At 37.0% G+C, this 24,392-nt stretch overlaps 2 protein-coding genes across 2 annotated transcripts; both read right to left on the reverse strand.

The window, feature by feature from the left end:
- Nucleotides 1–6,218, reverse strand: LOC306860300 (PRA1 family protein 3-like). The gene is made up of 3 exons (XM_079401925.1): nt 5,901–6,218; nt 3,778–3,995; nt 1–1,210 (listed from the first exon to the last, which is right to left on the reverse strand). The coding sequence occupies exons 1-3, from the start codon at nt 6,077–6,079 to the stop codon at nt 1,035–1,037; spliced, it is 573 nt and encodes a 190-aa protein (XP_079258051.1). The 5' UTR covers nt 6,080–6,218; the 3' UTR covers nt 1–1,034.
- A 1,009-nt stretch (nt 6,219–7,227) lies between these two features.
- On the reverse strand, nt 7,228–24,250 carry LOC306860980 (translocating chain-associated membrane protein 1-like). The gene is made up of 11 exons (XM_079403014.1): nt 23,995–24,250; nt 23,248–23,314; nt 21,989–22,113; nt 19,785–19,901; nt 19,644–19,702; nt 18,451–18,535; nt 18,248–18,318; nt 17,005–17,109; nt 16,688–16,831; nt 12,205–12,362; nt 7,228–9,813 (listed from the first exon to the last, which is right to left on the reverse strand). The coding sequence occupies exons 1-11, from the start codon at nt 24,112–24,114 to the stop codon at nt 9,740–9,742; spliced, it is 1,125 nt and encodes a 374-aa protein (XP_079259140.1). The 5' UTR covers nt 24,115–24,250; the 3' UTR covers nt 7,228–9,739.
- Between the last annotated feature and the right edge of the window lie 142 nt (nt 24,251–24,392).

The following is a 24,392-nucleotide window of genomic DNA, read 5'->3' on the forward strand; positions in this document are numbered from 1 at the left end:
CTCTGTGAAAAACAAGGCTTTATTTAAAACCAGCACTTGGCTACATATCTTAAACCGCTCTGCAGACATGCTAGAGCAGGAAACAAACTAAAAAGAACGTGTTTTAGCAGTCCACTCTATATGATCTAGGTAAGCATGCTTGATCATGCATTATCAGCAATTATCAAATGTTAAACAAATATATAATCAGTCTAAAAAAACTATCACTGCATAAAGTGAGCTGAAGGAAGGTTACTTGAAGAAAATATAATCTACAAGGACATCATGAGAGAGTGACACTAACTTTAATCCCAAACATACTGTACCTCAAATGAAGTGGCATGTTTGGACAGTCTGATTTCTGCCAAAGGGGGTGTTTACTTTGTACAGACTCATATCATGCCCACACGTTTCCACATTCCACCTTTATTAAATCTATTCAAAACAGCAAACAAACAGTATTTTGTGCATTGATTTCAGAAGCATGTAAATGTTTGTTCACTGCAGAGCTTGCGTTAGCCATACAAAAAAAGAAACAAAACATGCAATTTAGATGCGATAAATACACACTCCTCTCCTCCATCATGTGTCATTTCAGCTCAAATGAAAACATTTCATTACTATTACAAATGTGCAATAGAAGAACGATGATCATTTCACCATTGGGGAAGGTATAACCAAATCTACACCATTTCAAAGTGCTTTCAGTGACTTTGTCTATAGAAATCTATTCAAGCTTTACAAAGCATACACTTTTATGCTAATTCATCATGTATAAAAACACAAAATAGACAAAATGTCAATGGGTGCTGCATACACATTGGGAATGAGTTTAGGACGTCTAGCTAGGACAAGAGTTTGACAGACAGTCTCATACTAGCAAGAACTTCCTCGTGACGTGACAAACATGAATACGATTGGAACTTAGTCATACTTTGGTTTTTAAAAGATATTTCCATTTTGGTATTTGACTGTCAAACCAAGACCTAAACAAACACAAATCAACTCAAGAAGAAAGAGTGGCTGGATGTAGTGGACCCCGAGGTGTTTCGTGCTCAATCTTTCATCTTACTCTCCAAGAAATCCTGGATTTTGTTGATTTTCTCTTCTTGTTGATCCAGGAGATCCAGTATGACCCCCATGGGCGTCTTCTTCAGGCCAACACCCTCGATCTTGTTCTCCAACTTGTTCTTCATGCTGCGAAGTCTCAGAGAGGCGTGGATGAGGATCACTGCAGGGCAAAACACAAGACTTCAGCAACAAAAACGCTCTTGATGAACCGTGCGCTCAAAAAGATGACAGAAGGCCATCTATTCAGCATTTAATTGTGTGCTCTATTAGCGTTTCCAGTGAACATGCATGTTTCCCATTAAGCCCAGGGTACAGTATTGGCCCAGTGGATGTAATGCAGTCTTTCCTTATTGCAGTATATTACTTTATTCAAACTTCCTTTTATACAAATCTACATACACGAGTAGTGATAAACTGGAAACGGCTTAATTTGACATACAATAAATTAATAAATCAAATTTTAAAATTTAAAGGGGTGGTTGACTCTTTTGTTTGTTTTGTTTCTAGGCTTGATTGTGTTTATGAGGTGCAGTCTAACATGTCTTAATGCTTCGTTAAAAAACCCCCATTATTTTTCACATAATTTACCTTTATTCTACACCGCTCTGTCCCTTCTCTGATAAACGCTCCGATGAGTTCCTGGTTTTATGAAGCCCCTCCCTCAGAAATACGTGATGGGCTCTGATTGGTTAGCTGGTCCAGTGTGTTGTGATTGGCTGAACCGCCTCTAGAGCCTCTAAACGTCCCGCCCCTCAGCTCAGCAGCATGTGCTCTGGTTGTATTGTAAACAATGGCGTTGTCTATATTGCTTATCAATCTGAGCCTGATTGAGACACAGAGAATATTAGTGAAGAGGATCGCGCTGAATCTGTGCAAGCACACGGCTGTTAATGGTATGTTTTGTGTTTGTTGGTGTCTCATACTTTTAGATATGCTGTTATTTGTAAATGCTTCTGCTTCTGTTAGCTTTTAATATACGGTTCTATCCTGATTAAAGCTTTAATACAGCACGGGAACCGTGTGTGTGTCCATGTTTAACGCTTCTCATAGCTATGTGAAAATAAGTGTATTATTGGAACACAGTTCATTGTTGGAGCTGAGCTGATGATCTGAGAGAGAGAGAGAGATGCAGAGCTTGTGCAGAGCAGGACGACGCGAGGAACAGGATTGAGAACCGCTGCTTTAGAACATTGATTTTGAAACTTGTGAATCCATTAGAATCGCTAGAAGACAGAATGGCGATTCATATATGAAAGGATGTTTTCGTGCACCCCTAGTTTTCTCTTCCTCTCCTCTAAAGCAGCGCAGCATGGCCCCGCCCCCTTTGCTGCATGTTCCGGGGGCGGGGTTTATCTGGGTTTGTGATGTCACAAACCCAGGAAGTAGCTTTTTGTAGTCCCTACGAGCCGTTTTTGTAGGCATTAAACTGCCATAATTTTAAAAGACAATATCTCTGTTTGCATCGAACTTTTAGTGTCGTAACTTTGCAGATATTGTTTATGCTCAAACAGTAACATTACACACTAACTCACATTAAAAAAGTGAAATCGCAATCAACCACCCCTTTATTTCACAGATATCAAACAATTCAAATATAATTTAAAATATTTATTTATTCAGTCTTTAGAGTGTACAGAATGTAAAGTTATTACAGACTGCTGTAAAAGGCTCATGCCATGGTTTTAGGCAGAGACGTTTCCAAGAATCTGATCTGCTACTTTCAGCAAGTGCTAAAACTGAATATAGCGTAATTAGATAATGATGTTTTGTGTTGCTATAACTACAAGCAAAACACGCTGCTAGAGCTCTGCAGTAGCTTGAAATACCCATGCAGTCCGACTCTAATCATCAAAGAACGGAGGAGAGATCCGTCGATTATGTCTCTGTGACTGATACACTGTCCTAGCTCAAATCCTCCAACATTAAAGCGCTGTTTACACAAAGATGACAAGTCTCTGATCATTTACTCATCTTCATGTCATTCCAAACGTTCTGTGGAACACAAAGGATGTTTTGAAAAAAAAAAGTGTATTTTTTATGTCCATTCAACCAACTGTCCAATGATCCAAATATGTTCTTTCATGCTCCACAGAAGAAATAAAGTCATGCGGGTTAAGAAATGACATGAGGATGAGTAAATGACAGGATTTTCAGTTTTGTTGTTATTTATATACTACTACAGTTTTTGTCACAGGATAATTGACAGAAAGGATTTTTACACTTAAAAGTAATACAAGGCATGTGTCAAACATGATATACATTAAAATGAGATGTCATCAGCCATTACTGCTGTATTATTATACATAAATACTTTCACTTTCTCTGAGTAACCTCAAGCACTTACAAATAAAGCTTCCTTATCGGTATTAATGGTTCAATGAGAAAACTTGAACAATCACTGAACCTTTCCATTGCATAAAAGGAAAGGATAGGATTTTTAAATTGTTAAGAAAAGTGGATCTTTTAAAGAACGGTTGACTGAAAGGTTTGTGTCATTAATGGCATCGCTGTGAAAACACTTTTGAAGCCTTTATTTCTAAGAGTGTGGGTGACAAATATGCCTATTTCTACAATGGCACTGGAGACCAAATATAGTGTTTGTTTTGGGGTGATACTGCATCCACAGCAGTTAATGTCAGTATAAAGTCCTAGAAAACATTAAAGATGACACAGTGCAAGCTGTAATAAGGCAGGTGCGAGTCCAGAGGATCGTATTGGAGTACTCACAGAGCATGGGGAATGTGATCCCAAAGAGAAACACCATCACTCCTCCACACAAGGACAACAGGAAGTAGCTGATTCCCAAAACACCCACAACAAACAGGGTGGGGTTTCTCTTCTTGAAGTTCTTGATCACAGCTTTATTCTCTCCTGCCCACACCGAGCCCATGAAGACCAGAGCCACGACCGCCCCACCAAGAAACATGCCCAGCGGGTTCATAAAGCTGCAAAAACCACACCAGACATTTAATGCACATCAATGAATCACTATTACTGTTATTATAACATATATAAGAGCTGCATCAAGACAGGGCTCCTAATGTCAGTGTGAACGACAGGAAGTATTCAGCTGGGACACTCTGTAAGGGCCACTCACATCAAGGAAGATAACAATACTAAAGTTATCGGTATTGCTATCTTAAGTTATCGGTAAAGATATCTTAAGTTGGTATGGCTAGTTATCTTATACTTATCTGCATATTTATTTTAAGTTATCAGTATAGTTATCAGTATATTTATGTTAGTTATCGGTACACTTATCTCGAGTTATCGGTATAGTCTAACTTCAGTATGTGCTTATAATAAATACAAAGTTATTGTCCGTTGGTGTGGATGAAAATATAATTGTCGTTCTTGGTGTGAACTGGCCTTTTCAACCATTGTTTTAACATAAAGAAATAAATATGGCTTTTAAATAAAGAGTTGTAAAACTTAGTACAAAAATTAAAAAATAAAGAAATAAAGCCTTAACGTTATTTTTTTTTCTTTTTTATTTAGCTCAAACCCAAAAGAGTAAGGTAGATGCAGGGCAGATGATTAATATATATATATATTAGTGCTGTCAAACGATTAATCGCATCCAAAATAAAAGTTTTTGTTTACATAATATGTATGTGTGTACTGTGTATATTTATTATGCATATATACACACACACACATACAGCATATATTTTGAAAACATTTACATGTATTTAAATGTATATATTTCTATTTATATAATATATAAATTTATATAATAATAAATTTTTTTATACAAATATAACATGTTTCCTGAATATATACATGCATGGGATTATAATGCATGTATTTATATATACATAATAAATATACAGTACACACAAGTTTTATTTTGGATGTGATTAATCGTTTGGCAGCACTAATATATACAGTGCCTTCCAAAAGTATTGGAACAGTAAGGCCAATTCTTTTATTTTTGCTGTAGACTGAAAACATTTGGGTTTGACATCAAAAGATGAATATGAGGTGATAGATTAACATTTCAGTTTTTATTTACAGGTATTTTCATCTGGATCTGATACACAACTTAGAAGATAGCACCTTTTGTTTGAACCCACCCATTTTTCATGTTACCAAAAGTATTGGAACAGATAGAATTATCATAGATTAAAGTGAAAAAGACTTAATATTTAGTTGCAAAACTGTTCCAATACTAGTAAACTTACTGTTCCAATACTTTTGGAGGGCACTGTATATATATATATATATATATATATATATATATATATATATATATATATATATTATAACATTTGATTTTTCCAGTATAGTATAACATAAAATAATTAAATTAAATTGGTCTAATGCCAAATTTACCCTGCGAAGGTGGCACAGAATTGCTTCTGAAATACACACACAAATTTATATTTTTATATATATATATTTAAAATTGTAATGTTTGTTTACAACGCAGTTTTTAGAGTTTTATTTGCTTGTTATATTTAATAATATTTTATTTATGAAGGACTTTTAATCATGTGCTGATTGTAATCAGTTGTCATAAGATGTGAGTCTGGCCTGTCTCAGATTGAGCAGATTTGTAGAGCAGCAGTGACGAGCTCGACACTAACACACAGCCAAGCAAGGATGGGTCCAGCTCCAACACACTCCTCACAGCAACACAACACTCCTCATAATAACAGCAGATAATAACAAGCACTGTTTCCGAGCTCTCTCTGGGTGAAATAATGCAGCTTCCGCATTAAACGAGTTTGCTCTATTCAAGCTGGGGGCGACATTTATTCAGCTTTACTACGAATAATAAACACGCTTTGATAACAGACTGAATGATATATAGTGTACACTAATAGATATATAACACCTTCACATACCCGACAATCAGAATTACGACCATAGCGGCTGCAAAGTAGTTGGTCTGATAATAAAGCAGATTGCTGATCACTCTGTTGTTCCATCTGCTTAAATCAGACACATCGGGTTTGGAGAAGCGGTCGAGACCAGGGAAGAAATCATCCCACGGCCTGAAGGGTGCCAGCTCCATCCCTGCCATGCTGCTCTGCGATCACGAGACGAGGCCAGCCGCAACACAACACAAACTAGCCCTAACCCCGCCCACACACCCTGACAGACGGCTCTGTCGACCAATCATTAAAACCCTTCGCCACGCCCATTGCGATCCATGGCAGTAGAGCGATGATGAAGCACGTGGACTGAGAGGCGCTCACGTGACACAGAGCACGAGTGGGCGGAGCTCGCGGCCCAAACCTGCTCTGTGATTGGTCAAAAATGATGAATCAAATTAATAATCCCTTACTAGCTTTTTTTTGTTTTGTTTTTTACCATTAACTTCTAGTAACGTTTCTCAGTGTAATTATTCGAGACTAACATTCAATTCAGTTTCAATACGTTTCTTTTCTTCACGCTGCCAGAATAGACCGGTTGTTTGTGATTAGTGACATGTTTAATACTTTCTATAATTATTTTAATGATTAATTTGATATGAATTATATATTTTAAATTATATTTATGCAAAGCTGCTGTGTAACAATGTGTACAACAAACAAGCTAAAAAACCCAGAATTAGGTTTTTATAAGCTGTCGACCCAAAAAACCACAATACTTTACGCAGAAATATTGACTTTGTTCAACAATTCGTCTCTGCGTCAGCGTAGTATCATTTCGGAGAGTATAATAATATTTCTACACTCCTAAAAATAAATAAATAGAATATACTATGCATACAGGCACATGAAAAGTTTGATTATTTCAGTCTACAGCTTGACATTCATAAACATCAACATCTTTTGATGACTTGGAAAAAAAAAAAAAAAAAAAAAAAAAACTTCACACAAACTTGCTTTTCTGAAATGTCTTAAGTTTTAGACATTTGCATTTTAACATGCAGCAAATCATGAACCAAGCTTAAGGTCCACGCAGCAGTTTCATTCAGTGAACGCTATAGTCTATATAGTATACACTATAGTCTGCCCATCTTGAATGAATACGGCGATTTGTGCACGGTACGAAGAAAATAAATCTATCAAAATGCCTTTTTTCCCAGTATTATAGATGTAATGCTTTGTGCTGATGTGAGCATGTTATTTTGGACATCAGAACGCAGTCTCTCCTCGAGAGGAGTATAAACATCAGCAGAACAGGCCTATAGGGGTCACAATGAACAAAATACATGCTCACACTGGGGTTAAGCAAAAGATTTAATCAAAGGACAAACATACAAAAAGCATCACACAGACTTGCATAAATACATATATAACATTTGATATAAAAACCAATATATCTCAACATACAGGCAAGCATTAGAAAAGTGCTCATACTACGTAAAGCATGGTGAAAAATAATTTGGGTTCTGTGTATCTGATATCCAGAAGGCTTTGGTGCATCTTTTCATTTGATATTTCAGAATAATTATGATGGCTGATCACTGCAAACAATATAGTAAAAACATGTATTTGTGAATTGAGCCCCCCCCCCCATCATTTATATACTCAAAATCAAAACTAAGCCACATCAAAACACCACAGTTATAGAGTCTCTCACATGACAGAACAGTTTATTCTCATTGTCACTACTCAATACTCAAAAACAAACTAAATTAAGACTTGTACAGATTACAGACTTGTTCATATCCCAAATTAAAAACTCAAAACAAGCGACAAATCAGGGAAAGCGGCAGTAACGTTTGCATCTTTTCACAATATTTATAGTCACCAACAGTATAATCATTTGCAGTCCCACTGAAATGGTAGAAAGCTCCTCCCACACAGTATAAAAATAATAAACCCATAAGCAGTAAAATAGTTATATGCTCTAAATAATGATCATCTCAACAGTTCAACGCTATAAAAATAGTTTAAAAATCGGACAATTATTCAGTAGTGAATTACTATATAATTATTTTCCTTTCATGTTTAGTTTGCCAAACATCATTCAGTCAGCAATCAAAAAAATAAATAAAAAAGGTTTCCTCCTGAACATGAAAAAAAAAAAATACTACTTTGAAATAGGGGTTAATCAGAGGTTTGGAACAAAAACAAAACCAATATCATTTTGGTGTAAACGTGGGAGTTTAGTATTTTATCAATTCTACATGTCCTCCAGACATCTGTTAGAGAAGAAACAGTTTGATGAATTTCAAGAATTAGCTAACTATCAGCAGAATGACCTCTGTGTGTTACGAAGGTCACGGCGAGGGTTTCTATGAAATCTTTGACTCTGGGCTCTTTAAAGCAAACCATTGACTGATTCGGACCCAGTTCTGCCGCCAGATTTAGGCACTTGACCTTCAAACTGAACCGAGAACCAAGTAAGATTTCTAACTTGTACACACAATACCAAAGTAACTGGGAGAGAGCAGCAAGTCCCTTTCATATAATTTGGCAACTGGTGCACAGCGTGTGTGTGTGTGTGTGTGTGTTAAGACAGGGTTCACAAAATAAATGAAACAAACTGGCAGTTTGTCTCTTGCTTTTACACTTGGTTATACAAAAAAGAAAATAGTAGTAGTAAACGTTTAACAGACGGCCACTTTTGATTGCATGCCTACGGTTTTATTTCTGCTCTTAGGCATCAAATGCTTCAGTGAGGCCGATCTTCCACAGATCGCAACATGCACACGTTCACAGCATTTCAACGAACTCCCTCTTCACACTAATAAACACCGACGCAACAGTGCTCAAACCCAGGAATAACAACTTCTACTTGTCAGCTTAAGGACACTTAAAGAATCGTATGTTTCATATAAACTACATGCTGACAGATGCGGTCCGCCAGAGAGTTCCAGATAACAGAGCAGATCACTCAAACGCAAGGAAAAAGGCCACAAAGTGTTGAAAGAGTGATGTTCCAACACTTTTCACATAAAAACAGAGCTTCAGGGCTTCATAAACGTCTGTGTAACTCAGTACACCTGCACATATAACTTTCTCCTGCGCTCTAAACCTCGAGAATTTGAAACAAAAGGCTGGCTTTCATTGCATTGAAGATGAAATCCACACTTACACAACGTCACAGTAAAATCTTTAATGAGCTCCGAGGCTTTTGCAACTGAAACTAAAAGCGACATCATCATTGACGCATGTGTTATGGATTATATCGATAACCGTAAGGTAGCCATGATAAGCACCAAGGCCCCAATCACACAGCTCAGGTCATTTAAAAGCCATGTAAAAACGAGTTGTGTAGCAGTCCTTGGCCACCTCAGCCTCTTCATATTGGGGTTTCTCACGGAGCTTCATAGTAGCGTACAGGACTGAGGAGCTAAAGGTGAACAAAGCACACTTCTCAAACGCTTCGGTCCACACCGTGTGTTTCATAAGAAGCGCAGAAATCACATCGAATAGGGTTTAATCGTGTTCAGGGCCGGATAAATGCTTCATCTTCTGAGCAAGACCAACATACAGAAACATTTCCGTCGTGCAGATCCTGGACAACTCCACGAGCGAGCCTTCCCTTCACGTCAATCACAAAACCTCTCAGTCTTGCTAAAAGTCACACGCATATGATATAATGATTGATTACAAATCTATATAGTTCATTTTAAAGATGCAGACAGGAGAAACAGACAAATAAACCTGAACCATGCCGTAGTTTGTTCCTGTGGTTCTGTTCGCAGTTATCAAATCGGTTTCTTTTCTACAGTTCAGAGTGGAAACAGAGCAGCACATCTTGGGCACCTGCTCTCGGTTTCCTCTTACGAGGCTTTAGATTTTCTTGCTCTTGGCGACGTCTTGTCATCTGCTTTCATGACTCCATTGACTGAACCCCCTGTCAAGGAGAAAGAAAAGATCATTTGGTTAAGCAAATAAAGAGATTTCAATGCCACTGCTCGTGTCTGGTGCTGAAGCATGGTAGCTGGTAGTATTTTTACAACCAAAACACAACCAATATAACATGCATCAAACATTTAGGTGTCTACCATTATCTTGTGTTTTACCCAGGAAGACAGGTGATGAAAGCATATTTCATACTTCAGATGCTGATTTTCTCAAAGGAAAGTTCAGGAATATTTAAATTGCTCCCTTGTTTAATCTTTCTTATTATAACTAATGAAACTGATAAAGGTGCACTCATTAGTAAGCTCAAAGTTCTTCAATCCAATGGCAGACAGGTGTTATATGATGCACTACCACCTATCCTAATGTGGATCAGCATGAACGTCTGAGCTTTATGTAAATGACACCGATACTAGTGAGTTTTAGACAGCAAATTTTAATGGCTTCCACTACAAATACCATTACAAACTATTAACCATTAAAAAATGGTTTCCTGTAGTGTGTTTTGGGACATATTCCATTAGGATTTATTAGTTTTAACAAGCCACCAATAGAAGGTGACCAGTTACCAGTAGAGACCTACTGAGTCCATTACAGTTTCCATTAAAACCAATACAAGTCCCATTATACACCGTGTTCCAAATTATTATGCACATGCCATTTGTGTTTGTTTTTCTAAATCAGTCAGTATGATTAAGGATTAATTTGATCCTCAATTATTATTTTACAATGAGAATGTTATTACATGAGAAAGAACTGATAACGTCAACAGTTTTGATATTTTGGAAACCCCCTCCACAAAATATGCTGTTCCAAATAATTTAGCAGAATGCAGTTTGAAAACATTCAATGGGTTATAATGAACTCAAAACATAAATCTGTCATATTTGCTGTATGGACAGATTATTCTTCCAAAAATAAACAATTTAAAACTAAAAACCTATTTACAGTTCAAGTTATATGCACCCTTCTTGGAGATGACAATTCTCTCATCCATTGAAGTCCATGTATATTTTCTGGCAGTATTTCATTGAGGATGCCAGTATTGCCTCCCAGAGCTGTTGTTTGGAGGTATACTGCCGCCCACCCTCATAGATCTTCATTTTAAGAATGCTCCACAGGTTAATAGGATTGAGGTCAGGTGGCCACACCATGATTTTTTCTCCTTTTATGCCCATAGCAATCAAGGAATCAATGGTGTTTTTTTGCAGCATTGGATGGTGCGTTTCCTGCATGAAAATCATTTTATTTCAGAAGACACGATTCTTCTTTCTATACCATAGCAGAAAATGGTCTGTTAGGAACTCCACATATCTAGCAGAGGTCATTTTGACACTACCATCTCACTTCCCAATGATCCAGCCCAAATCATCACTCCACCACCTCTCCTTGCTGATGTCTCAGTCTTGCTGGAACAGGGTGGCCATTCACCACCCATCCAGAACTCCATCCATCTGGACCATCAAGTGTAGCACGGCATTCGTCAGTGAATAAAACTGATTGAAAATTAGTCTTCATGTAATTCTGAGCCCATTGCAAACATTTCTATTTGTGAGTTTTGGTTAGGGGTGGTCGAAATGCAGCTTTATGCACAAGTGCCAGCCTCTGAAGGATCCTGAACCAAGAGGTTCTTGGGACTCCAGAGATGCCAGCAGCTTTAAATACCTGTTTTCTGCTCAACAGTGGCTTTTTTATAGCTGCCCTTTTAATAACATTAATTTGTCTGACAGAAATCTTTCTTAATATGCCTAATATGCACCCTACTTGTGTTACTTGCATAATTTGGAACATTGTGTATTAATATAAGTACATTACAATATAAATTTATTACGACAAGTAAGTTATTTATGGGCTTAAAAATAAGATACAAGCAATCAGAATATCGCACCTGGCGGGGAGTGCCCAATGTAAACATGAAACATATGCCATTTGGTATATTGTACCATTACCCAAGTATGTGCTACATATCCTACAGTTGTTAATACTGTACACAACACTGTAGCAGTCCCTCTTCACTGCTACATGGAGCGTCTGGTTGTGGTTTAATTTTTTAAAATCTTAACATCTTAATTTTAATCTTTTCCATGCATTCAGCCACTGAACGTCATGGTCCCAATTTCAATACTGACATGACAATCATGTTAATCTTACTGATACAAGTCACTATGAATGAAGAGCCTACTGCTGTTGTTCTGAATGAGTTTGAATCACTAACCAGAAATGTTCCAGGAACAGAGGTGTCACTTACTAAAATTAGTTTTTTTTAGTGCAACACTTGTGAATAGGCAATTTGAAGAGTACCGTCTAGAGCACTAAATATAAATAGGGTTCTTTCAAAACATATTCTAATCTACATGACAAATGACTTTCAGGCAAGACTCACCTCGAGAGTCCTTCTTGCTGGATCTGCTTTTCGGGCTGACAGCTTTCTTCTTGCTGGCCTGGATTTGAGATTGTTCTCTCCACTTCTTCAGCTGGAAATTGATGAATTTCCACATCATCCAGGCCTGGGTAAGGCAGATGGCTGACAGGCATGTCATCCTAAAAGAGAGATCATCATTCACAAATACATCAATATAGCTTCAGATTATCTCACATTTGAGTCCTACCCTCACTGTTCGATCCTTGGATGGGAGGGCTAAGTCACATCAGTTAACCATTGCATACCTCAGGGTTCAGTGTTTGGCCCTCTCCTATTCTTGATATACACAGCTACACTGAGATCATTCAGCCTCATGGGTTTTCCAACCTGCTATGCTATTGACGTGAAGCTCTGACTGCTGTTTAACCTGATGACCCCAGAATACAAATACAATTCTTGTGGACGTCTGAGACATGGATAATTGAAAACCACATCCAATCATAATCCTGCCCAGCAGGTCAACACTAGGGATGTGTATCGTTAAGGTTTTTTACGGCATTACCACACTTACCAGAACTTCTTACTGATCCGTTACTGTCAAGCTCAAAGTATGCATCACTTATTACATGTACGCTTGGGTGTGTATGCGCACATGACATGAATTCGTCATCAGAACAGTATATGCGCGTACTGTACGTGCACCACCCATTTGTTTTAAACCGTGCGAACAATGCAAATGCAGCTCTCACATGCACTTCAGAGTTTGCAGTACTCAGTTTGTCCACAAGGTGTCAACACTGAACCAGGCTGTTGTTTCACTGTCGAAAAAGAAAGAGGACACGGAACTAGAACAAACTACTGAAGGTGGCAAAAACGATAAGCACCCGCATTGATGAGCGCATGTGTAAGTGGATTAAAAGACATTTGTAACTATTTTAAACAAGTATAAAGACATTTTAATTGCTCAAAACATTTGGAGAGAAAAAGTCCAGACACTGGACAAGGACAAATCTCTATAGTGCACATAAGTCTGTGAGTACACTTTGAAAAGCTGTGAGTTCAACTGTGTGCAAACTGGGGGTAGAACGATAAAACGATTCGTGGATCGATTCTGTGATTTTCTGAATGCGTCGCAATTCTGGAATCGATTCTGAGATTCGTTTTTAACAGCAGATGGTGCTCTAGGCTAGTTTAACCACACACTCAAATCTGAGCTGGGATTTACAGAGTTTTTCAGTGTTGTTTGATCTGCAGATGGTGCCCAGCTTAATACCACAGAACACTGGTCATGTAGATTTACATAATAGGGGTGTTGAAATGAATAATTTCTGTGATGCATCGCGACGCAGACGAGGACGATTCGGTATTGGTTCAGTAATAGACCATAACATACTGATGCTTCTGACGTCATTTGTCAAATATGTGCTTTGCTGCAGTAGCATACAATGGCAAAGAGGCGAGACGCGAGAGCGAGCAATTAAAAATGCTCCAACTACTTTAAAAGCTGACATCTGGGAACATTTCGGCTTTTATGGGACCTGGAAAAGAGACATGCTGTGTGTAAATCATGTCACGCACAAATAAAATATGCAGGGGGTAATACCACTAATTAATAAAACTGGTTAATATTTAAGTGTTTTACAAGTACACTGCACCAGGGCTTGCAAAAATCGCTAGCCTGACGTCCCGGGGCTATTGTGTTTTCCAGTCGGGCTACCAAAATGTATCACTGCCTGCCCGACAGGCCTTAAATACAGGACTCCCACACAGTGTTCCCTCTAAGCTGAGCGCGCTCTTCTTCCACCGCGGACGCGCAGAAGAAATAATGTGCCTCGCGCACACAAATGAGTTGGGAAGCTTTGATTGAATGCCGCCAGTAAAAGGGAAAGAATAGCAATGCTCGGGCAAACCGCTGTAGAGTTGATGTCACGACAGAGTTAGAGCCGGTTTCATAGAAAGAGAACGATATACCGGTTTCATAGAAACGAGAGACAAACGTCCTCATGGACTAAAGAAGAGTGGCTTGATTAAGTGCTGGAAATAACGGAGGATGGGTAACAGAACTCTGAAACATGTTCAGTCACACACAAGAGTATTGTACAAACTGTACTTCATAACCATGTTTAGACCGCTATAGAAGAATTCATATGTTCACCTTTATATATTTAACTTACAGATCTCAGCTTAAGTTTTGCTTCAGTTTGTATTCTATTCTATCAGTTTAAATAGTTTGTTTTGATAATATATGTTAGTCCTATATTATAAACCTGATAAATAATTGACCTTGTTTTTGAGTCTCTTGCTCATCAAGGCTGTATTCATTTCCAAAATACAGAAAAAACAGTGATAGTGAAATATTATTGCAATTTCTAACATTGGTTTCCTATTTTAATACCTATACTTTAAAATAGTATTTATTTCTGTGATGCAGCTGTATTTCCAGCATCATTACTCCAGTCTTCAGTGTCCCATGATCTTCAGAAATCATAATAATATACTGATTTATTATCAGTGTTGAAACTGTTCTGCTGCTTAAAGGATTAGTTCACTTTTAAAAGAACTTTTGCTGATAATTTACTCACCCCCATGTCATCCAAGATGTCCATGTCTTTCTTTCTTCAGTCGAAAAGAAATTAAGGTTTTTGATGAAAACATTTCTCCATATAATGGACTTCAATGGGACCCAAACGGTTCAAGGTCCAAATGACAGTTTCAGTGCAGCTTCAAAGGGCTTTAAACGATACCAGACGATGAATAAGGGTGTTATCTAGCGAAACCATCGGTCATTTCAAAAATAAATTAAAAAGTTTACGTTTTATAAGCACAAATGCTCGCCTTGCTCTGTTCTGTGATGCGCGTTCATGACGTCACGTAATACGCAATTACGTTGAAAAGGTCACGGTTGAGGTAGGCGGAAGTACCGACATGGACATCTTGGATGACATGGGGGTGAGTAAATTATCAGCAAATGTTTTTTAAAAGTGAACTAATCCTTTAATATATTTTTGGAACCTGTTACTTTTTTCTTTGATTCTTTGATTAATAAAAAGTTTAAAAGAACAGCATTTATTCAAAATAGAAATATTTTCTAACAATAGAAGTCTTTACTATCAATTTTATCCATTTAACACATCCTTGCTGAATAAAGTTTATTTAACTTTCTTTAAACTTTTAGTATCTTTAAAAAAGAAAAACAAATTCTGACCCCAAACTTTTGAATAGTTTATATTGTAACAAAATCTCTATTTTCACTAAACACTGTTCTTTTTAACTTTTTATTTTTAAAAAAATATCACAGGTCCCAAAAATACAGTATAAAAAAATAAAAACTGTTTCCAGCATTGATTATAAATCAGTGTATTAGAATAATTACGAAAGGATCATGTGACTCTGAAAATACTGCTTTGCTTCACAAGAATTAATTACATTTTAAAGTATATTAAAATAGAAAACATTTATTTTAAATTGCAATATTTCACAATATTATTTAGTGAAATAACATTCAGTATTTTTAATCAAATAGATACAGTCTTGATGAGCAGAAGAAAACTGAGTAAAACACTTTATTGATCCAATCTGTTGAGCTGCAGTGTATTGTTCAGTAAACATGTTTTCTCTTTAACCTCAAATGAACATCATTTAGTTACATCAGGTCTGATCCTACCATTTAGGTCTGGTGTAAAGAATGCTTTTGCTCAGGTGACCGAAGTGTCCACCCAATAGAGAAGTTTTGCTCAGCAACAAATATAATTAGAGGGAACATTGCTCCACGGGTCCTTAAATTTGATACAACTAAACTGAAGAGTTTAAGGTTTTTAAATACGTTAAATGGTATAAGAAATTATTTTTCAAATTGCCTTAAATAGATTTAAGAATTCTGCAGATACCTTGTAAATAGTCAAATAAAACTCTTTCCTTGATATTTGTTGATATTTGTGTATTGAAAGTTTTTGATTGACATTTATGGTCTATTTTATTTGGGCTAGTTAAATTATTTTCAGGCTACCAAAATCTGAAGAGTACCTGCCCGAAGGGATACCAGGGATTTAGAAATTTTGTGAGCCCTGTGCACTATACAAGTACTAAAGTACACTTCCCTTGCATTACGCACTTTTAGTATTTACTCTACATGCTCCTGTTGTCTTCTGTGCCCAGGCTTGAGTTGTGCTTGATGCATTCAAGAAGCGTGTTTTCTTTGAGCAGGTAATATTAAAGGTTCAGTTCATGTGTGTGACTGCTTGTATTTATTGACAAAATTATATACATGAAGTCAAATTGAAAATTGAGGATGCAGTACACCGTCAATGCCTCATGATATCGAATTGAACCGAATCGATGACATGGTAATTGGAATCGAACCGTGAAAGCAGTGTAGGTTCACACCCCTACATCATAACATGGACTAGCCTCTTCTGCCGTTATGTTCTCATTACAATGTATTTGTCTGCTAAATCAAGTAAATATCACAGAAGAGGCAAACATGTGTGAAACCAAGCTGACTTACCTGACAGTCAGCACATTAAAGTTTCCCTCTGCTAAAGAGAATCCCTGATTATCTGTGCGGGACAGGCCAAAACCAAACGTCAGGACAGAAACGGTGAGCGTCAGGAGGCGGGTGATGACAAACAGCAGAGCCCACAGCGTGAACCTAAGATGCAAACGCAGGCCAGGCCTCTTAACAACAGTCTGAACAATTCAAAAGATCTCAGCACAGGAAGGGAAACTAAGCAGGCAGAAATCATATACAATTCTAAGATTATATGACAAGAAAAACGTGGAAATAAGCACAATGTGAGCTCTCAAGTTAGGAAGTGAACGAACCCCTTCTGCTTGTTTTCATCACTGAAGTAGAAGAGTCTCGAGGCGTGGAAGAGCAGCTCTACCAGATAATGTGGCACCAGAAGAACCAGACCCAGACGGTGGAGACTGAGAGAGGACACACGAGTCAGAGTCACTCTTCAATAATTCAAGCACACGTCCACCAACTGGTTCCTTATGAAGTAACCACTAGTGCTGCACTCATCTACCACGCACTGTTATAAAAACAACCACATGTTCATATTCTGTGCAGTGGTTAGTTCACAGTAGTGACAGAAATTAAACTCCACTACGAGGTAATAGCTGCTCCATTAAATTGAATTTCAGGAGATTTTTACCATTATAATAGCGTTTTTTTTTTTTTTTTTTTACTTGGATGTATGGATCATCTGAAAATGCTAATAGACATCTGATGTGGCATTTAGATGCATTTACACATCTGTTTAAAACAGCTCAGAGCTGAATTCATTCAATTTGCATTGTATTTATTACACCATTTAATTATTTGTTATTATGAAATGATAAAAACAACAATGAAACTAAAACCACCAATATCAGGTCTTAATGAGGGGTCATTCATTCAGACAATTCCTTTATATGGCCGATTCACTTATTCATTGAATCATTCATGAAAATTGTGTGTTCAAAACAGATTCGTTCAGTGTATAATACGAGTATGTGTTGCTCACTGACGCAAAACAATTCTGCTGTGATTTCATTAAGAAATTTTCATTGACAAAAAGCAAAAAAAAGACCAAATTTAACATACGGCGTCTAAAATGTAAGTCAAAATATTTACTTACTGAAAAATCATTATAACATTCACAATCCTGCTGATATCTGGGAAAAACAGCACTTCTGCTGATGTGATATTGCTTAACTTTGTTTTTATATAAATATAAGCCAAAACTCATGGGGGGGGGGTTCAAGATTGCACGTTGTTTAAACAACAATTATGATATTATTGCAGATGATACATATCGCACACCCTTAAGCTGGAGTCTTGATCTCGGGAACGTCTAAAACAAAAACATTTAGACTTTACCAACATTCGAAACGTGATCACTCATTTCAGAAAATGTATGGGAATTGCAGAGCTATTCAGTCTCAATGGCTACACTGTTGCTGTAATAAATGCTGAATAAATATTCATTTTCACTATTTTCATGTGAAATGGGACAGCCGAGGTCTTGAGGTCTATCACTACCTTCGTTCTAAAAGCAAATTCACTTAAGAAAACACTCACTTAAGGACGTAGGCACCAGTGATGTGAAATATATAAAGGCAAATGTAGTAAAGTTGACGTGGAATGTCCTCCTAAAAACAAAAATAAACAATTTCAATGTATAACAACAACCATATTGTATTAGAAACCATTTCTGTCAGCTTCAAATAAGTAAATAAATTATATATATATATATATATATATGGCAAAAAACTAAGCCTTACCTTTCGTACTTTCTGAAAATACAGCTCAGGAAGAGCATGGAACCAGTAGGCAATCTGACAGATATAGAAAAACTTGACTTGGAAACTACAAGACAAAACAAAAAAAAGAGGGTTGTAGATTAGCTTGTGATCCGCAACGGTGCACATAATCACAAGTAAAGATCATATTCCGTGAAGATATTTTGTAAATTTCCTAACATAAATATATCAAAACTTAATGTTTGATTAGTAATATGCATTGCTAAGAACTTCATTTGGACAACTTTAAAAGGACAACTTTAAATATTTAGTTTTTTTTGCACCATCAGATTCCAGATTTTCAAATATTGTCCTAACAAACCATACATCAATGGAAAGCTTAGTTATTCAGCTTTCAGATGATGTAGAAATCTCAATTTGGAAAAATTTACCCTTATGACTGGTTTTTGTGGTCCTGGGTCACAAATGTTTGCTTAATTACAAAAGCACTACAGATTTGCCAGATGAGTCTCTTGGCGAGTCATGTATTAAAAGATTTATTAAAGAACAAGGACAACCCTGTCATACCTAGGGTTGCAAAGGGGTGAAACATTTCTGGTAAATTTCCAGAAACTTTCCAAAAACATAGCAGTGGGAACATATTTTATCTGGGGGGTGTGGGGCAGGGCCACGGTGGGGGAAAACGACAAACTCAGAATATGACGCAAACCTGCAATAATTAAATATGCTAAACACAAATGTTAACCAATGTCTTTGCTGTTGACCTTTGATGATCCAGTTCAACCATACTAATAATCAAAAATCACTTTAGATAAACTAACAATTGTGCTTCATTGTTTTTTTTTTTGCTGAAGAGTGTTGAACCTTCTCCTGCGTTCTACTGTACAGACGTGAATTTACTCTTCCTTCAAACTGAGGTTTATTCTTTCTGGTGTGAAAGGGCTTTTATATTTGCTATGATTAGAACTTCTTATATTAAAAACAATCAAGCCCTGCTCATATTTAAAAAGTAACGCAAAAGTAGCGCAATGCATTACTTTCCATAAAAAGTAGCCAAGTAACGTAATTAGTTACTTTTTTAGGGAGTAACGCAATATTGTAATGCATTACTTTTAAAAGTAACTTTCCCCAACACTGATCGCGTGAACATTTCACACAAAATAATGGAAAAACATGGATGTCAGAATGAATGCGTCACGTGACTTCACACTCACGCCATGTGGATGTGAGGATAACCTTCCCAAAGAAAAGTTGGATTTGTCACAAACTCCTCCTGTTGATTGAAGAAACAGTCAGTTAGTCTGTGTACACATGAGGGCAGGGTAGATCTGAGACGTCATGAGCAGAACTCTTACATTGGTGAGGATACTGCAGCCCCAGACGAAGGAGAGCAAGTAGAAAGTGGCCAGCTGTCCCGACTCATTGAACTTGCTGTGCTTTGTTTTGGACAAGTGTAGCCGACGATTGATTTTCTATTGAAACACAATCAGGTTACTGCCTTGAGAGATGAAGAGCAATCTGAAGACAATTCAAATTAGTTTCAAGTATGTTTATTGATAGAACTGTCTGACATGGGCTTTAGTAGCAAGGCCTGATCTGACAAGTAATAAATGAGAAAAAATAAAATACACAATATTTTAGCACAAACCATATCCTTGATAGAACAAAATTGCTTCTGTCTGTCGTGCTGCTGAGAGGTTTGCGATTGTAGCTCCGTGTAGCTTCACTTTTCTGTTGAATCTTACTTTGACTCTGTTGTTTAAAGTGATATAACTTAATTCCCACCATATTTCTGATATTATCTATCAAACTAATTTGATCGTTCGCTTTTTAAAACCGTGAGTGCAGCGCGTGTGCAGCATATTAGCCGGTTAGCTTGTTACTCGCGGTTTCATTCGCGTTTCTAATGGCGTCTATTATTGTTTTCTTTTTTCCCCCTCGCTCTGTTTTTCACAAGTTCATCAAACAACAGTGGTAAGCAAATCATTCTTCAATCACGCGGGTCTCATACCTAGTTGCGGGTCAAAACACCACTCTTCCGTTCCGATCAGAACATCAAACAGGTTCTCCCCACTCAGTGGGAAACCTGAGAAACCTGATGAAAGTGCTCTAGTTACTGGCGATTCTATTATACGGAACGTGATAATGAAAGAGATTCGTTGAGATCAGCATTTACAGACAGTCTAAACTCCATTGGTGTTAAACAACACGTTTCAGGACCTACTCATTGTCGAAATCATACTCTAGATTTAATACTGTCATATGGAATTGATGTAAGTGGCTTTGAAATATTGCAGCACAGCTGGAGAAAAACTAAATTAGAGGTATTTCGTATTGCTTGGCAGGAAAGTACCCTATCCTACAGAAACGCATTAAAAACTGCTAGATCTGCTCACTTTACGTCTCTTTTAGAAGAAAACAAACACAACCCCAAGTATTTATTTAATACAGTGGCTAAATTACCAAAAATATAACATCAGCAGGTGCAGACATTACCCAGCGTGCTAGATTTAAACTGCTGATTTTGTCTGGCCAGAGGAGAATGACACTATTTCGACAAACTATTTCCCCGTCTAAATACTGTAAAGCTGATATAAAACCACCCAGCGCTATATCAAGCTGATGTAAAGCTGCTTCCAATACACAATTTGCATTGTTAAAATCGCTATACAAATAATATTGACTTGACTATATAAATGCATGTGCATGTACAACATTCTTTTGCACACACATACAGTGGGAATAACTGTATATTTATTTAATTTCAGCTATTATTTTGTCTTGTGGACTATATGTAAACATTTTTTATGTGAAATCTTACTCAAGACAGTACTAAATAAAAAAATAACATGCATTTTGTATGATATCTCTTATTTTGTTAATATTTTTCACAGATTCTGCAAGGGGTTCCCAAACTTTCGCATGCAACTGTATATAGTAAATTTCTACGTCAGTGAAAAACTCTCTCTCTCTTTTTATAAAGAAATTACTACTTTTATTCAGCAAGGATGCATTAAATTGATCAAAAGTGACAGTATAAAATGTTCCGAAAGATTCTGTCATACTAATGTGATTTTGAACTTTCTATTAATGACAAAAAACAGCTGTTATAATAAGTTTCTTGAGCCACAAATCTGAGTTCTTTTAAACTGTAATAATATTTTACAACAGTGTTTTTAACTATATTTTTGATTCAATAAACGCAGCCTTGGTGAGCATTAATATACATAAAAAAAAAACCCTTCCGACCTCGTATACACGTTTTTAATCACAAATTATGCAGTCAGTCTAACAATTTGAGTGAAAACAGTCAAGTACAGCTAAATGAAATGTGTGTCCCCTTCTCTTAACGTCAACATGGACTCGAGCGAGGTTGGTCCTCATGAGCCGTGATTGTCCAGCGTGATTTGAAAACATCCTAAAGAGCATTGAGAGCTTCAACAGAAGGGGCTGTGAGCTTTTGTGCAAACATGCTCATCTGATTAGTGATCAGGAAAAGGTACAAAATCTTAAATACTCAGATAAGCTAAAATAGCAGAGAATACATGACATTACTTACATCGAGTATGTACTCTTGAATCAGGGCATGAAGAATTATGGCAATGAGCAGGTAAAAGAAGACAGTGGCGATGTCCTTGGGACCGTATCTGTAGTAGTTGACAGGCTCAGGCTTGTCTTCTGCATCTGAACAAAACCAAGCGGATAAAATGAAAGCCTGCTCATTTCAACTCATTATGCACTCATTAGGGGTTCGTTTAGAGACGCTTTCCGCTAATTGTCTCAACTGGAGAAGTTGCGAGACCAGTGATGCCTCGACATTTCATCTCATCACACAAAGACGAACGGCTGAAGCCACCTGGGTGAGCGGAGAAATGCCACGAGCCACAGAAAAACACATTCAGCTGACTAGAATTACGATACGCGTCTGTAGATACTCCTCACTAAAACCATTCCATTCATTACATTTATTTTGCCTCTTCTTCAATTACAGTTGTAATCCAAGTTGCCTGAAATATGTGACCCTGGACCACAAAAGCAGTCAATTTTTCAAAATTAAGATTTCTACATCATTTGAAAGCTGAATAAATAATCTTTCCATTGATGTATGGTTTGTTATGATCGGACAATATTTGAAAATCTGGAACCTGAGGGTGCAAAGAAATCTAAATATTGAGAAAATCTCCTTTAAAGTTGTTCAAATGAAGTTCTTAATGAATATTACTAATCAAAAATTAAGCTTTGATATATTTATGGTAAGAAATGTATAAAATATCTTCATGGAACATGATCTTTACTTAATATTCTAATGATTTTTGGCATAAAAGAAAAAGCAATAATTTTGACCCATACAGTGTATTTTTGGCTATTGCTACAAATATACAACTTATGACTGGTTTTGTGCTCCAGGGTCATATATATCTTCCAAAAGATAATTTGTATGGCAGATTTAGTTAAATTCTGGCTCTATGGAGTGCTATGACCTACTAAGTCACAGATAAAACATATACAATAACATGCAAATTTATATTAATCAATAAACCAAATTCATATTAGCAGTCAGTAATTCCAAATTTGAACGGCCGTAAAACACACCTTTAGATGAGTGATGAGTGAATTCATGCTTTGCATTAGTTATTAGAATCGAAATGAATGTTTTCACAGAATCCTTCAGTCACAGTTGGCCATTTATTTTTACTGAACTCGCTGAGTCTATTATTTAATTATTGGTCGCCTTTATTTCAGCTCTGATGACTGCACCTTGCAGTAATATTGTATTTGTGTGCTAGTATAAGCGTGACTGAAAGATCGTGATCGTACCTGTATCCAGGCTTTGTGTGACATTATACTGCACTGTGATGAACAGAATTGCAAATTTTGCTGTCACCTGCAAAAAAAAAAAGAGATCATATTAATACAAACAAGTATACACAAACATATTGCAAACGAGATGCAAAAACCACAAGTTTAACAGCCACGCATTAAACAGCTCACAGCATTACTGATACAAACTGCAGCAATATTAGTACAGAATCAGTGACTCGAATGATCAAATTAAAATCAAAATGACTTCAGCTGTTATTATAAAGCTTTTCCAAGCCAGTTAAGAGTGTTAATCAGCTCAGCTCTGTCTGTATGAGAGTCAGCTGCCGTACTGTAATGAGGAAGCAAACCAGAGCATGTGATCAAGCACTTTATGCTTTCATGATCTAATCAGCATGATTCAATCAAATATGCAAATAACACTTGTGGACACCAAGGTGTTAGGATAGAAGAGGGTGTCTATATGTAGCACAATACAACAGACTGCACTGATGCATGATATTATGTGATGAGTGCAAGAGTCAAAAATAACCTGACATGTGACAATCCTGTTGTTATTTACATATAAAAGTAAAGAATTAAATAAAATGTGATGCACATATTACTATGAGAGTATAATATAAACAACAGCATGTTATCATATGATTTTAACATGAAAGACCTCAAACATAATTTGCATGTTATGTTGTGAGTTTCAGAGTAAATGATGATGATGATGGTGATGGTGGTGTAGGAAACAATCACCTCAAACATGAGCCCCAGCAGCACGATCATGGCCACACACGACACCATATCCGCGTGATTCTGGATCACAAACTCGTGGCTCAGCACCGGCGGACTCTTGTTCTTCTTCCTGAAGCCCATCGCTCTTCTCTCGCGGGGGACAAAGGCTCCTGATCAGAGCAGAGACGCGCAGGTGAAGCAGATCTCGGGGAAACGCACTCCGAAGCCCTGCTACACTCACACCCGCGCACGGTCTGACCCGGAAGCGGTGAAGCGCGCGACGAACAGCGCAGGCGTCGGAGCAACAGACAACAAAACATTTTTATTTATTTACTTATTTTTGCTAATTGAACATAAGACAGGGAACTTCCATCAACATAAGGCACATTCACCATAAATAATTCAAATAATAAACATAA

Source organism: Barbus barbus (genome assembly GCF_936440315.1).
Source record: "Barbus barbus genome assembly, chromosome: 41".
Classification (NCBI taxonomy): domain Eukaryota; kingdom Metazoa; phylum Chordata; class Actinopteri; order Cypriniformes; family Cyprinidae; genus Barbus; species Barbus barbus.

Bases quoted from the DNA above. Each gene is read 5' to 3' on its own strand.
- LOC306860980 (XM_079403014.1), bottom strand. From the start codon at position 24,114: ATGGGCTTCAGGAAGAAGAACAAGAGTCCGCCGGTGCTGAGCCACGAG. The intron at 22,114-23,247 runs GTACGATCACGA...GGTTTTGTTCAG, and splicing joins CACACAAAGCCTGGATACAG to ATGCAGAAGACAAGCCTGAG. The intron at 19,902-21,988 runs GTAAGTAATGTC...GTGTTTCAATAG, and splicing joins TTCAAGAGTACATACTCGAT to AAAATCAATCGTCGGCTACA.
- LOC306860300 (XM_079401925.1), bottom strand. From the start codon at position 6,079: ATGGCAGGGATGGAGCTGGCACCCTTCAGGCCGTGGGATGATTTCTTC. The intron at 3,996-5,900 runs GTATGTGAAGGT...TGGTTTTTGCAG, and splicing joins GTCGTAATTCTGATTGTCGG to CTTTATGAACCCGCTGGGCA. The intron at 1,211-3,777 runs GTGAGTACTCCA...TTTGCCCTGCAG, and splicing joins GATCACATTCCCCATGCTCT to TGATCCTCATCCACGCCTCT.